Source organism: Daktulosphaira vitifoliae, unplaced genomic scaffold, assembly GCF_025091365.1.
Source record: "Daktulosphaira vitifoliae isolate Bord-2020 unplaced genomic scaffold, ASM2509136v1 Scaffold_1, whole genome shotgun sequence".
NCBI classification, from domain to species: Eukaryota; Metazoa; Arthropoda; class Insecta; order Hemiptera; family Phylloxeridae; genus Daktulosphaira; species Daktulosphaira vitifoliae.
This window is the reverse complement of record NW_026099572.1, coordinates 58,561,001-58,580,127: the sequence shown is the minus strand read 5'-3', so window position 1 is coordinate 58,580,127 and position 19,127 is coordinate 58,561,001. Positions and strand designations below refer to the sequence as shown.

At 24.8% G+C, this 19,127-nt stretch overlaps 2 protein-coding genes and 1 long non-coding RNA gene across 52 annotated transcripts in view; 2 read left to right on the top strand and 1 right to left on the bottom strand.

Moving 5' to 3' along the window:
* LOC126908776 (uncharacterized) overlaps positions 1-5,402 on the top strand; it is a 26,638-nt gene extending 21,236 nt beyond the window's left edge. For 28 of the 50 annotated variants that reach the window (XM_050691239.1, XM_050691285.1, XM_050691197.1 and 25 more), the window contains 2 exons: positions 3,150-3,188; positions 3,589-3,710. In XM_050691239.1, coding sequence (XP_050547196.1) covers positions 3,150-3,188; positions 3,589-3,695 — 146 coding nt within the window. In that variant the 3' untranslated portion in view covers positions 3,696-3,710. Of the gene's footprint in view, positions 1-248; positions 269-2,934; positions 2,974-3,149; positions 3,189-3,588; positions 3,986-4,392; positions 4,414-5,160 lie in introns of those variants that run through there. The other 22 variants (XM_050691324.1, XM_050691317.1, XM_050691203.1 and 19 more) reach the window with 14 other exon arrangements.
* Positions 5,403-7,758: 2,356 nt separating this feature from the next.
* On the bottom strand, positions 7,759-9,295 carry LOC126909278 (uncharacterized). The gene is made up of 2 exons (XR_007704988.1): positions 8,465-9,295; positions 7,759-8,213 (listed from the first exon to the last, which is right to left on the bottom strand). It is a non-coding gene; the product is annotated as an uncharacterized LOC126909278 (long non-coding RNA).
* A 7,668-nt stretch (positions 9,296-16,963) lies between these two features.
* On the top strand, positions 16,964-17,788 carry LOC126894718 (uncharacterized). The gene is made up of 2 exons (XM_050665930.1): positions 16,964-17,061; positions 17,218-17,788. Exons 1-2 carry the CDS (start codon positions 16,964-16,966, stop codon positions 17,786-17,788), a joined length of 669 nt encoding a protein of 222 aa, XP_050521887.1.
* The last annotated feature ends 1,339 nt before the right edge of the window (positions 17,789-19,127 follow it).

The following is a 19,127-nucleotide window of genomic DNA, read 5'->3' as shown; positions in this document are numbered from 1 at the left end:
AAAAAAAAAAAAAAAACAGTGGAGTGGCGGCAAAGTGGGGTCGTGGCATAGTTGGGTCCAGTATAGATGATATCTGACAGTGATTAAAATCATTGTCATAAAAAACGCTTCAATGCGTCGACATAAAAAAAAAAAAAAACTCATCATAGTAAAATTAATACCTCCTCCGCTTCGCATCGAACCTAATATGGGAACTTATATTTTTACTTTCAAAATAACAGCGATGTAATTGTTTTATATGTTAAAAGACTAGTGAATATTGATGACCTTGTATAAAACACAAAAATAATATGTGTATGAATTAAAATTTATGATCCTTGATTTCAAGTACTAATAAATAGATATGAACGTGTGCATTACACTATTATGTCGCGGCTGCAACTAACGTACTATCAAAGAATAAATTATTTTAAATTTGATTCTAATTAATTTCATATTTATCAATTGAGTATTGCGTTTATATATCTCTATTATGAAGTACTAAATTATGTACTTTCTTTTTCTTTTAATAAATTGTGTATTATTTTTAATGAGTTGGGTAACTTTCATAGTTTATATAAGGTTATTATAAGGCGAATATGTTATTCTGTTAATTGTGTTACTATTAAACGTATTAACATTTATTTTCAAATAAAAATATTAACAAAAAAATAAATTTTTAATGGTTCAGAAATTTAATAATTATTATAATTTATATGTAACAGTTAATATTATAATTCATTCTTAAATTTTATTATAATTTTAAAATACTATATAAAACATTAAGAGGACACCATACGGGCAAACGAAACAACTATATGACCGAGAGAATGCGCTTTTAGATGTTTTACAACCAAACTCTTCAATCACCCCCTGTCACTAATTCCAGATAGCATGCGGCACCTGTACGGTCGTAATATATTATTTTGGAGTAGCACATCATTCTACTAATGATTGTTATGGTGTACGTTACATATTATTTTCAATAATAAAGGCGACAATACTCACATAAAAAACAAAATGAACATGTAATTATAATAAAATATCCTAACATTTTATTATGATATTCTTTCGNATTAACATTTTATTGTGATATTCTTTCGAATGCTACCTCTTATTTAACGTTAAATTCTTACGAGTATCACATTTGCAGTTAATAATTTATTCACATTATGAAAAAATTTTATATATCAATTTATATACTTTTTTGTGTTATATGAATTTTATAATAATAATAACTAGTAATATGTATGTAGTTGGTACTTCAGTTAAGTTTAAACAATGGATATAATTAAAAATGTTGGTAAATTAATTACTTAAATTTTAACCGATTCTTTTCGTCCTAGAATAGAGAATAATAGGTTTTTTGTATCTTTTTATATAGCTATCTATGACACAATCACCTTTAATTTATAGTAATTCAGTAGTTATTAGTGACACTAATTTTGCCCTGTTATGGTATGGAGGCGATTGAGGGAATATAAAAAGAAAATTTTAATTATTTTTTACTTTTTTTTTGTGTGACTGATGTATTTTCAGGGTTATAGTAGATAGGGGGGTCAGCGGTGCCTAGGCCCTGGATGCAAAATAATAAAATGAATAGTTTTTGTTAAAAATTATGATATCTGTTATCATGATATATTATGTTAGATTTATTTCTTCTTTTATCATATATGCTTATTGTGTTTATTGTAAAAATTGCATATTTATGAATAAAAAATAAAAAAAAATACTTTGATTAATTGGTCGAAAATTGTATTTAGTTGACTACTTATAACGCTATTTTTCAACTTACAAAAATATATATAACTGAATATTATTATCGAACAACTCAGATGTAGAAGGAACAATTCAGCAAAATACCAGGCTGTAAAATATATTGGCTATGCATATAATTAATAGAATATATTATCGTTATCACGCTGCTGTATCAATACTCATTTATAAATATATAAATATAATGTAAGTTACTTTACTGAGTATTATAAGTCAATTGAATATGGATAAGTGTTAGCTAATGTCTTGGTTCATTTTCTGATAAACGAAAGAGAAAACTAAAAATATTAGACTTTGAATTAATGAAGACGATATGCAAGTATTATCTCAACAAAGTGAATTCAAAAAAGATATATGTCAAGTTTATTGCCGAATTCTTACTGAACTAAAAAAATCGATTTTAAAAAATGTCTGAAATCGCTGAAGATTTTGAATTTTTGTATGGTAGTAGCTTAATGAATAAATAATTGGACTATATACAAAAATGTGCAAGTCGTGTAAAAAAATATATTACTAATTTTTACTAAATTATATTATCAATGAATTGTATTTTAAAAACAATAGAAAATTTTTTTAAACATTCCATTATTACAGTGCAAATTACTTTTAGCAATATAAAATAAAAAAAAAAATGTAGAAAATAAATTATTTATTTTGCGTTTTTTAATTACTATGTATTAATATTTTTTTATATGAATATATACAAATTGTGTTAATGATAGAAATTTGATGAGCAGTTCTAGAAAATGCTAAAGTGACTTTTAATACTCTACACCAACTAATGCAATCCACACTCTTTAACTATATAAGACACAAGATACAAAAAAAAATTATCTGGTGTTTTATTATAATATAAATAAAAAAACTAAAATTGTATCAATTTCAATTGACAATTGTTATATAAATTGCCATTATATAAAAATAAAATTAATTATTTTTATTCAATGGCAACATACCTATAAGCTTTTAAAATAAAAAATTATTTTTAAATGACTGGTCGATAGTAACTTTCGGACCGGTATATAAGAAGTTTTTTTTTAATTTAAAAAATAACAGTGTTTGAAGCGTTGGTGCAGCTATTTTTATCAGTAGACATTTAATGTCCTCGTTCCTACTCCCGCCTATGTATAAAAATATTAATAACTGTCATACAATGATTATTTTTTTTTTCTTTAACAGATTTGGATAACAAAAATTCTGAAGATGAAATTATGCACGGTAATGTTTATCTTATAATAATTAAATAAAATATAAGATATATTTTTTCACAATAACTCAGATATACGTTTAATTTTTAATCGCGGATTATTCAGTCTCGCCCCTACTTCTGTCTAGCTATAAAATTATTAATAACTACTGACAAAATAACGATGATTTTTTTTTTTTTTTGACAGACTTGGATAGCACAGATTCTGAAAATGAAATTGTGCAGAGTAATGTTTATCATAAAAGATTTAAATAAAAATATTATTTATAGTTATCAACAATAATACAGATTATTGTTTAATTTTGAAAAAAAAACAATTAACAAAAAATTAAACCTCTAAATAATTTTAAATATTTTAGTAATTTAACAATAAAATATATTATCATTATAATTTATTAGTATCAGTTAATAATATAATTCATTCTTAAATTTGAATACTATTAAAAAGATTAAATAAAATAACTAATCTACTGTGTTAGGTGTAAGATATAGTGCTAATACCATAGCAGGAGTTAAGCAATAAATTACTAACATTAAGATAGATGCGACTAAAAAGTTCATTTGAATAATAATATAATTTATTAAGATAATATTTTTAATATATTATTATCATCATTGATTTCTAGTGATTCTAAACGACCTTCCTTCAAAGGTACAAGCCTGTCCACTCCTTCTGGATCCAGGCAGTAAATATCTAGATCCAACCACAAAATATCCTATTTTAATATATTAATTTTTTCTATTAAAATATGATCGTACTATCAAGTGAATAATTAATTTTAAGTTTGGTTCACTTTACATTTTAAAATCTATAGTAATTGCAGATTTTGTTTCATATTTTTCTTTGCCTGTGATAGCGCAAAAAACATGTTATAAAATAGTTGGTTGCGAAATAAAAGTAGAAGTCCATTATGCCGAAATTCAATTAAAGAAATAATTATTATTTTAGAAAATTAAATATTTTCACTGCTCTAATGCTAATAGATTACTAATGAATCGTCAATATCATAAAAATTACAATTATGTAGACACAATCAATTATTTTATGTAATTTTAATTTAAAAAAATACATTTAACAAAAAAATTCATTTTTACAATCTTTAAAATGCAAAAAATGCTATATTTATAATATTTATTCATCGATTTTTAGTGGCTCCAAAACTCTCCAATAAATCCTTTAGCCATGTATTACTAGTTTTTACTGAAACAGGAACGTACTAAATATGAATAATTTTGGTGTAAATTGATTACAGCCCTTTTGACTCAGATTAATAAAATAAAATAAAACCAAATTTATACTATTAATTTGAATAAAAATGTAAAAACCTTCTAAGTAATAGAAATTGCTAATATGACTACATAATTAATAATTTTAAATTTTAGTACTTTTTTAGCTATTTAATATAATAATAATTTTTTACTATATTTAGATGTTGTAGATGGTGGTAGTAGTAAGTAAAAATTATTAACATTAAGTTACATGTGAATTAATTGTTAAATTTTTAATTATATCAGCTATTAAAATATTGATAACAATTTTAATCATAAGATTTTACATTTTAAAGATCTAAAATCGTTTCTCTTTATGATGGAACGTAAACTTTTAAAAATATATCTCGAACTATAGAGGTCATATACAAATTTCTGAGAAAACCACTAATAATAAATGCATTTATCCGTAATTATTTAGTTATTTATCCATAATAAATTTCTGCCATTGAAAAATGAATATTCTTAGAAAAGAAATAGAGGTAGAACGATTTTCAATAAATTGACTATGTACAATATATACACACATTGTTATCATTGCATGCATGTAAGATATAAAATATTATTTACATATTATATATGGAATATTATTAAGAAGCAGATCAAGTCAAATTATTAAATAATGCGTTAAGAAGTGTTGATGTTATTTCCATAAGTAATTTGGTTATTATTTTATTGCTAATTGAACTTTAATATTCATAATTACAACCCGGTTAATGTATCTCGCGTTAATCGTTTTCTGAATAATTACCGATTTTGATTTGACCAAATTCTCACAAAAACCATTCAAATGTAAATTAAAAATACAAGGGTGAATTAAAATATTATCATAAATTATTAAAATCATTTTAGTTATAAGATGATTGGATTAAAATTTAACTGTGGCAATAATTAAGATTATAATTTTTAATTCATAATTTTATTTCAAGACTTACCAACAAAAGATGATTGAGGATCAATTGTTCAAAATATTCTGCTCGATATTAAAAAAAGAATTCAACTTTTATTATTAGACGAATGACATAAATAATCCAATCAGAAGTATGTTTGTCAACAAATGAATGCACAATTGTTATATTGATTAATTAATTTAATTTACCATTTACTGTTTTATTTATTAAATAATTTACTAATTTAATTATAAAAATTATATAATTTTGTTTTATTTATATTTCTAAAAAATTGTTATGTTTCACATCTTTGATAGTATCATAATATCTTGATGATCTAAGGTCTAAATTATTTATTACTGTACCAGAATACAATATGTACCATTTATAGACATACTTCTATAAAATGTTAACATTAAAATAAAATAATCTTTTTCATAAAACATGTCAAATTAATTATCGTTACTATTATAAAAGTATCTAAATAAATTATACTATTAAATTATCGTAAATGTTTTTACTGGTATCTGGATTAAATAATTATTCTACTTATAATTTAATAAATAATCATTATCATTAATAAAAATGATTATCACAAAGATTCTCACAATTTTTCAAGGAGGGTATTCATAACTAAAGTTTTACTGCTTTTACTTAATTATATTTTTAAACTTCATTATAAAATTACTAAAGTTTTGATCCTTCTCCTCTTCCTCAAACCCTAAACTACAAATCTGCATAGTCCTTCAAAAAATCTTTAAATATTTATTAAAAACTAGTAAAGTTTGTTCGAATTAACGATACTGTTTTTTATAAAATATAACATGGAAAATATTCTAACGCTGTTAATTTCTTAATATATTTGGATTTTATTTTATTTTATAATTCTTAATCTGTACTATTAGAAAATTATTTTCATAACTGTAAATTTATTTTACAATTTTACGACCGTTCGAAATTTTGAAGTAAATTGTAAAATGTCCACGTTTTGTAACTTAATTATTCAAATTCACACAAGAGTTTCATAACGACATTATGAAAATATTTTTCAAAATTATGTATATAAATTTTAGTAATTCAATTATGTTTACATAATAATCAAGTATAGTAATATTTACGGAGAAATTATAAGTTATTAGATGATATATACAAGGTGATTCTTTCAATATTAGCCACTACATATCTCTTAAAATAATAATACTAAGAAAATTATGTATGGTATCTTTAAATTATAAATAAATCTAGACTTATTAATAATTAAGTATTTCTTTTTTTAACTTGAATTTTATATCTTATAAGCGTTTCAACTTTATATTTCATATGATTACATACATTTAATTAAATAATAAAATAAAAAAAGTTGTATTTAAGATTTTATTAACGTTTTTAAATAAAAAGTGAAGAAAGACTTCGCCACAATAATGATAAGAATAACAGCCCACACTTAATAAAGTTTTCATCAACCAGACATTTTCTTCATTAAATAATTTTAGCTTCGATGCGAAGCTGAGAAGGTAATAATTTTACTATAAAGTGTTATTTTTTTTTTTTGTCTGTTACCACTTTTTCTCAGATCTCACCGAACCGATTTCTTTCAACGATACGTCAAAAGATCACAAATCGTATCTAGTCGAAGACATTACCCTTAAAAATTGAAAAAATTCCCCTCGTTCCCCGTAAATGGAAGAAATTTCCAAAAACAATTACAAATTTAATAATCACTAATTTTTTCAATTTTTTTTATAACTTTTTGAAAAATGTATGGATCAATACAATTTTTTCATGAGAAATAATATTTTTTAATAATCCCTTTTTCATTCGACATATTTTATCTTAATCAGGATATTAATAAGGAACTTGCAGATCATGTAAGTTTTGGAATAATCGACCATTTTTTTAAAATTAAACACTATCTAAACATTTGCATCGAAGCGTTTTTTATGATAGTGATTTTAATCACTCTCAGATTTAATCTATACTGGATCCAACTATGCCACGACCCCACTGTGCTGGTTTTTTTTTTTTTTTGTTTCTGTCACTACTTTATCTCAGGTTTCACTGAACCGATTTTTCTCAACAATAGATCACAAATTGTATCTAGTTAATAATATTTATATCCCTCTTTTATTCGATATACTTAATTTATATCTTAATCAGGATATAAATAAAGAAATAGTAGATCATGTAACTTTTGGAGTAATTCACCAATTTTTTAAAATTAAACACTATCTAAAGATTTGTATCGAAGCGTTTCTAATGATAGTGATTTTAATCACTGTCAGATATCATTATACTTGACACAACTATGCCACGTCACCACTGTGCCACAACCCCCTTGTGCTGGTTTTTTTTTAAATATCTTTTTGTTGAAATTAAAAAATTGTTCGTGTAAATATAAAAATATATAAAAAAGTACTTTTCACTAAATTAAATCCTATATAAACTATGTTAGTTCCCCAACTAAAAAAAAAAAAGTTAGTAATTTATTGCTTACCTTATGCTGAGATTTTCACACTATACCTCACATATAAACATATTAGATTTTTTTATTTAATAGTTTTAAAATTATTCAAATTTAAGAAAATATTACAATAGTTTTAAATGTTTCACAATTATTTTTTAGCTTCGATGCGAAGCGGAGAAGGTATTAATTTTACTATGATGTGTTTTTTTTTTTTTTTATGTCTGTTGCCACTTTTTCTCAGCTCTCACTGGACCAATTTCTTTCAAAAATACGTCAAAAGATCACAAATCGTATCTAGTTGAAGACATTACCCTTAAAAATTGAAAAAAATTCCCTCGTTCCCCGCAAATGGGGGAAATATCCAAAAAAATTACAAATTTAAAAATCGCTAATTTTCGAAATTTTTTCACTTTTTTTTCTTAAAACTTCCATAACTTTTTGAAAAATCAACAAATCAACATAATTTTTTTTTATACTAAAACCTTAGATATTTACCTTTCATTTGATATCATTTTTTTGAAAATCTATCACTTAACCTGCTCATTGGGGGGGATTTAAAATGGCAACTTTTTTACAAAAATTAATTTTTTCAACTTAATTTTTGAAAATGTTCCGGAAAGACTGCGTCCTTTAAACATATATCAAATTAAAGCTTATTTTATGTACTACAAAATGAAAAAAAAAAATTTGTCCCGACACTTTTTTTTCTACATTTAAACGGCTGCCGTAGTTAAAAAAACACTATTTTTGTGTTAAAATTTTCGATTTTCGATTTTAAATTTTCAACTTAAAAATGCTATAACTTTTTGAAAAATGTATATATCAGCACAAATTTTTTTTTTCTAAATACATTATAAGTACATCTTTCATTTGACATACTTTTTATTAAAATTGGACAATTTCCCCTTATATAGGGGGCGTTCAAAACTTAAAATATTGTAAAAAACATAGATCTTTTTCAACTGAACTTTTGAAAATGTTCCGGAAATACTGCGTCCTTTAAACATATATCAAATCAAAGGTTATGTTATATACTATCAAATGAAAAAAAAAAATTTGTCCCGACATCTTATCTTCTATGTGCAAATGGCTATCGAAATTTTTAAAAAAAATGTAATATTTGCGATAAAAATTACATTTTATCGGGATGTTTTTTGTACTTAAAACTGCCATAACTTTTTCAAAAATGAACAAATAAAAATAATATTTTTTTGTATTGAAACCTTAGATATTTCCCTTTCATTTGATATAATTTTTTTTGAAAATCTAACACTTATTCTGCTCACTGGGAGGATTTAAAATAGTAACTTTTTTACAAAAAATAACTTTTTCAACTTAATTTTTGAAAATGTTCCGGAAATACTGCGTCCTTTAAACATATATAAAATTAAAGCTTATTTTATGTACTACAAAATGAAAAAAAAAAATTTGTCCCGACGATCTATCTTCTATACGCAAATGGCTACCATATTGAAAAATATACTATTTTTGTATGATAATTATGGGTTTTGTATTTTATTTTAATAGAAGTTGATGTTGCTTTTGCAATTATCCATCAATTTTTTAAAATTAAACACTATGTACAGATTTGCATCGAAGCGTTTCTTATGATAGTGATTTTAATCACTGTCAGATTAAATCTATACTGGACCCTACTATGCAATGTCTCCACTATGCCGCGACCCCACTGTGCTACCGTTTTTTAATTTTATTTTGTGAATAATTCATATATTTTTTAAATTGTTTTTTAAATTATTTTTTAAATTTTTAATTGGAATAACTATTTAATAAGTGCATTTAAAAAATCTGCTTTAGCACATACAGCGGTTGAAACTATTGGTAAAACAATAGTTTGTGGCATATTACAAGGGACAGATTCTCATACTCTATCAGATTCAATGTATTTTATTTAAACGCATAAAAATAATCAAAAATCAAGTGTAGAAAGGATTCTAAGTGAGATAATGGTCTTACAAGATAATAAAATAATTAATAAAATTTAAATCAGTTCTTTTATCTTCTTCTTCCTCGCCACAATCCCAACTACTTGGGGTCGGCCATCCTTATCCTAAACTTCCACTTGACACGATCTCCCACATCAGCTGTCCTCTTCTTCCTTCAATATTCATTTCTATAACTGTTCTTACAGCATCCGATTCTTCTCTCATCATAACATGACCAAACCATCTAAGTCTATTTTCTCTCATCTTATCCACTGTCAACACTACACCTATACTCCCTCTTATATGCTCAATCTTTATTCTATCTTTACTAGTCACTCCCAACAGCTACCGAACAAGTTGTCCGGCTGTTATCAAACACTTTATTCCTTAGGCCTTCTCCGTTTTTAACTGCTTTCTGTTGTTCTCGCGTACATCCAAAATGGGATAATCCGCTTAAGTTTTTTTAAGGATTCCTTATACTTTTTTTTGACAAACATTTTTACGCCGGCTGTCGACCTGACACAACCTCTTTAATCGCCTCTTACGACTGGCAGAGGGGCCGTGGAAGTATTCTTATCCTCTATTCACAGGGAAAAAAAAAATCTAAAAAATTAAAGTTTTTTTATCATTTAAAAACAATACTCATACAAAAACCATTAGGCTTATATAATTTTTATTATAAGCTAGCTGGTCACCAGGTAAGAAATCATACTTTTAGGATTGTTATATAAATATAAGATATAATTCAAATAAGTTATAAGTGAATTTTGCGATTTAATTTAAAATATTATTGTTAGTCATTATTTTACTGTCACCCTCATCACAATTAAATGTGTGCAACATGTATGTTTCATTTTTATTTATCATTGATATAAAAATTATTAATATACCTAATAAATCTTGGCACCCAATAATCGAACAGTTGCGTTTTAAACTAACCCATATTATTTCCTGTAAGTAGTACAATCGATAAAAAAAATCAAGAATCGTAAAATTATCCCACAGCAAAATGGTCTACTTTATTTTACAACAAATATTATTTACATTATTATCACATGTATGTCATTTCTCTTTCCCTTTCATTTTGAGACAAAACATTTAGCTATAACTATTTTATTTTCACAAAATAATCCATAATCTTATACCGTATATCCTTTTACTTTTATCTTATAACAAAACCATTATAGATAACAATTTAACATACTTCATCCATTCCCACACTCTTTTTTATTTTTTTAGCTTCGACACGAAGCTGAGAAGGTATTAATTTTACCATGATGTGATTTTTTTTTTTTTTATGTCTGTTGCTACTTTTTCTCAGCGCTCACTGGACCGATCTCTTTCAACAGTACGTCAAAAGATCACAAATTGTATCTAGTTGAAGACATTACCCTTAAAAATTGAAAATTTTATCCTCGTTCCTTGTAAGTAGTGAAAATACCCCGAAAATAACGACTTTTAAAATCGGTTAATTTGGACATTTTTAATTTTTTTTTTTTAAATTACCATAACTTATTGAAAAATGAAACATTCAAAATAATTATTTTTTATATTGAAATCTTCTCCACAAAAATTTAACTTTTTCAACTTAAGTTTTGAAAATGTTCCGGGAATACTCCAAACTTCAAACTTACGCTAAAATAAAGCTAATGTTATGTACTTTAAGTTAAAAAAAAAATTTGTTCCGATGACTTATCTTCTATGTGAAAATGGTTGTCGTAACAAAATTAGCATAAATTTCAAAAATTATATAGAGGGCTATAAAAACATTATATTTATACACAAATAAGTCAACACTGAAAATAAGTCACATTTCGACAAAAGTTCAACCCGAATACATATAAAGATAAATTAAAAACTTTATTACTAGAAAATTTTCAACTATGGGACTAGTATAATTGATATTTGACAGTGAGTCAAATCACTATCATAAGATAGTGATGCAAATCTGTAGATAGTGTTTCATTTTAAGAAATTGGTGGATTATTCAAAAGCAAAATTCTAACTCAAAAAGAATTAAAGAAAAATTGTAAAAAATCATTGTGACAGGCAATATTAATACTTGAAATGTAATCAGAATTTTCTAGCAATAAAGTTTTTAATTTATCTCTATATGTGTTCAGGTTAAACTATTGTAGAAATGTGACTTATTTACTGTAGTGATAGTATTGTATATTATATAAACTCCACAATTATAAGCATCATCTTATTTTGGTATGTTTTTAGCTTTACATTGTACCAATGATACTTGAGGAATTGTTAATTTAACAAAAGAAAAGCCTATCTAGAAAAGTGTGGTTTTTGCTAATAAGTGATTTATTTGAAGTGTGTTTAATTTTTTTTAATTAAAATAATACATTTTTTTTATTTGAGTGAAAATTTATATATATATATTTTAGCTTCGATGCGAAGCTGAGAAGGTATTAGTTTTACTATGATGTGTTTTTTTTTGTGTCTGTTACCACTTTTTCTCAGCTCTCACGGAACGGATTTTTTTCAACGATACGTCAAAAGATCACAAATCGTATTGAGTCGAAGACATTACCCTTAAAAATTGAAAAAATTTCCCTCGTTCCCCGTAAATGGAGGAAACCTCCAAAAAAATTACAAATTTAAAAATCGCTAATTTTCGAAATTCTTTCAATTTTTTTTACTAAAAACTGCCGTAACTTTTATAAAAATAAACATATCAATATAACTTTTTTTGTATAGATGCTTGATGTCTGTAACTATCATTTGATATATTTTTTTTGTAAATTTAACCCTTTATCTGCCCACAAGGGAGGTTTTAAAATGACAACTTTTTCACAAAAAATTAACTTTTGAAAATGTTCCGGAAGTTCTGACACTTATATATATATATCTTAAATTAAAGCTAATATAATGTACTTTAATTTGAAAAAAAAAATTTGACCTCTGGACTTGTCTTCATGGTGAAAACGGCTACCGAATGCTATTTTTGTGTGAAAATTCTCGATTTTATAATTTACATTTTTTACTTTAAAGTGCTATAACTTTTTGAAAAATATATGGATCAATACAATTTTTTATGAGAAATAATATTTTTTAATAATCTCTTTTTCATTTGACATACTATATCTTAATCAGGATATTAATAAGGAACTAGCAGATCATATAGCTTTTGAAATAATACACCAATTTTTTAAAATTAAACACTATCTAAAGATTTGCATCGAAACGTTTATTTTTGATAGTGATTTTAATCACTGTCAGATATCATTATACTTCATCCAACTATGCCACGTCACCACCACTGTACTGCGACCCCCTGTGCTGGGTTTTTTTTTATCTAAATCAGTGGATAATTTTTTTTTTACACAAAGTTTAATTTAAAGTAGCTTTGATATATATATAAATAAAAAAATTGTAATAATTTTCAATTTAACCTTATATTTTGTTCATTGTGTAGAATTAAAATTTTATGTTGTATTAGTTAAACATTTTTTTTTAGTAGTTATTTATAAAAGTTTAAGTGATTTTAATTGAAAAAAAACCCAGCACAGTGGAGTCGCGGCATAGTGGGGATGTTGCATAGTTGGGTCCAGTATAGATTTAATCTGACAGTGATTAAAATCACTATCATAAGAAACGCTTCGATGCAAATCAGTAGATAGTGTTTAATTCTAAGAAATTGGTGGATAATTACAAAAGCTACATTATCTGCTAGTTTCTTATTAATACCCTGATTAAGATAAAGTATGTCGAATGAAAAAGGGATTATTAAAAAATATTATTTCTCATAAAAAAATTGTGTTGATTCGTACACTTTTCAATGAGTTATAGCATTATAAAGTTAAAAATGTAACCAACCCAACCCAACATCAACTCCTATTTCCTTAATTATATCCAGATTAGTAATTATTTTAATTATATATTATATAATTTTTATAATTAATTATTTTCAAATTATTATTGATTTTTAATATGTTAAAAGTAATCATTTTGAACCTACTTCTTTTTGTTCTTTAAAGTGAAAGTTTTAATAAAAAAAAAATGAATTTATTACCATAACTTTTAACTCAACTTGCAAGTTTGAAATAAATATTATTAAATAGAAAAAAATGAAATTGGTAGATTATTTCAAAAACAACAATAACACTTATTCCCTTAATTTTACCCCGATTTATAACTATAATATATGAATACATAATAATTACAGTAATTAAATTGAGTATGAAAGTGGTATTCAATAATATAATATTGTAATTTTTACGGAGATATTATAAAAATAAAAAGGAGTTGTATATTCATATACTTTTAATGCGTATACAAATTTAAAGGAATTTATGCAATACTTTTTAATAAAAAAATTTTGTTACTTATGAATAAATACACTAAACAAAAGGAACTTTCATCAGAAAAAAAATATACTTTTCTAAATAAACTTTTCGTGATGTTTTCAAATGTGCAATTAAACTTTTTCTATTACTTCTAAGTTTTAATATTATTACTTATTATTAAAAAATAAGTATTTACATATAAAAAAAAATAATTAAGAACAAAAAAAATTGTATTAAATTAATACTGATTTTGATTTTTAATATGTTAAAGGTAATCATTTTGAACCTATTTTTTATTGTCTTTTAAAGTGAAAGTTTTAATGAAAAATACCTTCTCAGCTTCGCATCGAAGCTAAAAAATGAATTTGTTACCATAACTTATAGTTCAACTTGCAAGTTTGAAATTGACATTATTAAATTGAAAAAAATGAAATTTTTAAGATTAATATGCAATCTGGAAATTTTATAATTACTAATTACAGTACATTTGTCAGAAAAATTCGATTTTTTTACATTTTTATCGTAATAGATAACTGAAATAGAAAGAATAGTAATCATATCCTAATAACTTTTGGTGTTTAAAAAAATTCTGCAATTGAAATATTCAGAACTTAATTAATTTTAATAATTTACTTTAATTAAATGAACCAATCAAACCAAAGTAGTTAAAAAGATTTACTCAATTGAGCATATTATCAAAAATATAATTATAATTGTAAAACTCCATCGTTAACTTCAGGTGAAACTAAAAATCATTTTTTTTTTAAATTTATGATTTATATAGCAAAATATTACTAAAAAATTTGGCATATTATAGACTGGTAGTAGCACACAGAAATAGAGTTAAAAAATTAATAAATTATAAAGTAAAATTATTTACTTTTGTAGTTGAATACTTTTATCATATCAAATTTAATTCGACAATAAATAATTTAAGAATATTAAAAATTAATGATTTTAATTGTTTGTATGGACAAATCTAGTTAAGCTACTTTTTATTTGAATAAGGAATATTTTTTTGATTTTTAAGAGTAATAACTTAAACTAATCATTAACTTAAATATCATAAACTTAAATGAATCATTTGACGTATCGTTGAAAAAAGTAGGTCTAGTGAGGGTTGGCAAAATAAATCGTAGCCAGAAAAAGAACCACATAGTAAAATAATATTAACATGAATATCAATTTCTTCTCACGAGGGGAGACTATAGTGATAAGATCCTTTATATTTATTGAAATTATTGAATCTAAATGAGATAAATATCAAATGATTTGAAAATTCTATTCTAACTCAAAAAAAAAATGCAAAATTTTAGAAGCCACAAACGGATTTGAACCTCGTACCCTAGGCGTTAAAGATCAAGGTGTTACCCATTCGGCAACTATTCGTTGATTTTTGTTGCATGATAAAATTGGCTATTTAAGCTAACTCAAATTTAAAAATTACTTTTTCGACTTTAAAAAAGTAAAAAATGTTAATAAGTATAATATCATATGTCTTATGAACTTTATTCTATGTCAATGAAATTATATAATATTCATGAAAGTCAGTTTATTCCCCTAATAAAATATTTTAAAATAAAATAAAATACAAAACCTAGAATTTTAATAAAAAATAGCATATTTTTAAATACGGTAGCCTTTTGCGCATAGAAGATAGGTCGTCGGGACAAATTTTTTTTTTTCATTTAGTAGTACATAAAATAAGCTTTAATTTGATATATGTTTAAAGGACGCAGTATTTCCGGAACATTTTCAAAAATTAAGTTGAAAAAGTTAGTTTTTGTAAAAAAGTTGCTATTTTAAATCCCCCCTGTGAGCAGAATAAGTGTTAGATTTTCAAAAAAAAATGATATCAAATGAAAGAAAATTACCTAAGGTTTCAATATAAAGAAATATTATTTTGATTAGTTAATATTTGAAAAAGTTATGGCAGTTTTAAGTACAAAAAACATCGTTATAAAAGGTGATTTTTATCGCAAATATTACATTTTTTTTATAATTTCGACAGCCATTTGCACATAGAAGATAAGGTGTCGGGACAAATTTTTTTTTTTCATTTTATAGTACATAAAAAAAGCTTTAATTTGATATATGTTTAAAGGACGCAGTATTTCCGGAACATTTTCAAAAGTTCAGTTGAAAAAGTTCTATTTTTTATACAATGTTTCAAAGTTTGAACCCCCCCTATATAAGGGGAAATTGTCTAATTTTAATAAAAAGTATGTCAAATGGAAGATGTACTTATAATGTATTTAGAAAAAAAAAAATTGTGCTGATACATGCATTTTTCGAAAAGTTATAGCATTTTTAAGTTGAAAATTAAAAATTGAAAATCGAAAATTTTAACACAAAAATAGTGTTTTTTTAACTACGGCAACCGTTTACATGCAGAAGATAAAGTGTCGGGACAAATTTTTTTTTTTCATTTTATAGTACATAAAATAAGCTTTAATTTGATATATGTTTAAAGGACGCAGTATTTCCGGAACATTTTCAAAAATTAAGTTGAAAAAGTTAGTTTTTGTAAAAAAGTTGCAATTTTAAATCCCCCCCCATGAGCAGGTTAAGTGTTAAATTTTCAAAAAAATTATATCAAATGAAAGGAAAATATCTAAGGTTTTAGTTTAAAAAAAAATTATGTTGATTTGTTGATTTTTGAAAAAGTTATGGAAGTTTTAAGAAAAAAAAGTGAAAAAAATGACAAAATTTGTCGATTTTTAAATTTGTAATTTTTTTGGATATTTCCCCCATTTGCGGGGAACGAGGGAAAATTTTTAAATTTTTAAGGGTAATGTCTTCAACTAGATACAATTTGTGATCTTTTGACGTATTGTTAAAAGAAATCGGTCCAGTGAGAGCTGAGAAAAAGTAGTGACAGACACAAAAAAAAAAATAAACACATCATGGTAAAATTAATACCTTCTCAGCTTCGCATCGAAGCTAAAAAAAATTTACCATTATGGAGGATGATGACAGTGGCGAATGTGAAGAAATACACAACGATAATGAAGAAATAACACTAAAATATTCATATAATTTTATGACACAGCATATGGCAACAAAAAACAAATAGAAGATATAAATAAAAGAATTGACATACAAAACGAAAAGATATATTCAATACATAGTCCATGGCAAAAATAAGTGATAGGATTAATAAAGTTGAAGCATTTGATAGTAGGATAAGAAGAACTGAAAAAAGAATTGAAAAAATTGAAAATAATCCAATGTTAGAAAGAAAGATAGAAAACTTAGAAGGAACTGTTGCAAATATTGAAAAAAAAATTATCAATAGGAATGAGGAATATATATTAAATTAAAAAACACCATTCACTATACAAGTACAGTGTCAAAACTCAAAATGGGAAAATTAGTGTATATTTAGAAATAATAAAATAGATGACTCATTAGATCTTTTAGAAAACTTGAAAATTATATTCGAAAAGAAACCAAAAGATCTCAGGTTTAATGTTTTTGTAAAAAAATATTTATCAGCAGAAAGTTTAAGTTGGTGGAATATAAATGAAAATGAACGAAATGAAGATACAGACTTGGATCAATGGAAATCATTTGCAGAAAACTTTAAAATTAAATTCTGGAATAAAGAATATACTCAAATAGTAAATAAAGAGTTAACAAGTAAAAGCATGAAACCAAGTGAATTAAACTACACGACTACAGAAAAAGAATTACTCGCAGTAATACATGTAAAAAGAAGATTTTATGAGATGATCGCAGGTTATCAAATAATTTTGATTACTGACCATAGAGCATTATTGTTTCTTAATTCATGTAAGAATCCTACAAAACGAATCGCACGTTGGTTACTCTATTTACAACCATTAAATATCAAAATAGAATACATTTCAGGACTAGAAAATGTTATTCCAGATACATTAAGTAGCAATTCACCTAATAGAGACGAAGCAGAAAATTTCGAAAAAGCGTTTAAATAAGTTTAATAAAGTTACCTCATGATACCATAGATTTATTAAAAAACCTACACAAAATTCAACAAGAAGACTTCCAAATTAAAAAATATACAAACAACATTGAGGAACATCAAAATTACAAATTAATAAATAAAATAATGTACAAACTAGTAGAAAAACGCTGGTTAGCTGTGATGCCAAATCAAAAAATCGAACAATTAATTAAATAACCTGTAATATTGGATCAAATAAGTGCTTTAGACTTATAAGTGAAAAATTAAGAAAGAAAATTAAAAGAATGACTTAAATTTGTGATGTATGTCAGAAAATAAACCTTCACCTACATCTAAGGCATTAACACAGTTTATAGATGTGGATAAGAAATTAAAACTACTGTCAATAGATTATATTGGACCATTTCCCACAGGCAGTCGAGGTTTGTAGTATATTTAGTATGTATTGACAATTTTTCCAAATACGTAAAGTTATACCCAACACAAAGCTCTAGTACTATACAAGCAATTAAAACAATAGAAAAGTAAGTTAGCGAAGTAGGAAAACCAGAGAGTCTGTTAACAGATAATGGAACAGCTTTTACAGCTAAAAGATGGAAAGAATTCATGGAAGACAAAAACATAAACCATATACTTACATCAATAAGACATTCACAAGGAAACTTATCCGAAAGAACAAATAGAGAGGTGACTATATATTTAAAAATTTTAGTAGGCGAAAAACATAATGGATGGGTAAAAAATATTAATGACATTGAACAAATTTTAAATGAAATTTACCATAGTACATTAGAGATGACACCGTATGAAGTACAATTTAATAAATTACCAGAAAGGTTGTGGAATCAATGGCTAGACCAGTGTATAAATACGATTGAAAGTATATCAGAAGAGCAATTGAGAAAACTGTTGAATGAACGCTTAAAGGAAAAAGAATGTAGAGAGCAGAAAAAGTTAACAAAGGTAAGACACAACTAAAAGAATTTATGGTAGGTGATAGAGTATTAATAAAATCATTAAATCTTAGTTGTAAAAACAAAAATAAAGTTGCAAAATTAATGCCTATTTTTGAAGGTCCATTTATAAAAACGAAAATAGTACAAAAATCCACATACATAGTGTGTAGTGAAAATAAAGGTAAAATTATTGTTAGGGGAATGTTTCATGTTTCACATTTAAAACAATATTACACAGAAAATAATTACTAAGAAAAATGCGTCAAAAACCTTATGTTAGGTCCAACGGTTTTCCACGTTTTTTTCTTGTTTTGTGGGCAGATGTAATGGTACAGTTTAGATAAAACATTGTAAGTTAAAGTATTATTGTAAATGTATTATTGTTTAATGTGC

Bases quoted from the DNA above. Each gene is read 5' to 3' on its own strand.
- LOC126894718 (XM_050665930.1), top strand. From the start codon at position 16,964: ATGGCAAAAATAAGTGATAGGATTAATAAAGTTGAAGCATTTGATAGT. The intron at 17,062-17,217 runs GTTAGAAAGAAA...GTGTATATTTAG, and splicing joins AAAATTGAAAATAATCCAAT to AAATAATAAAATAGATGACT.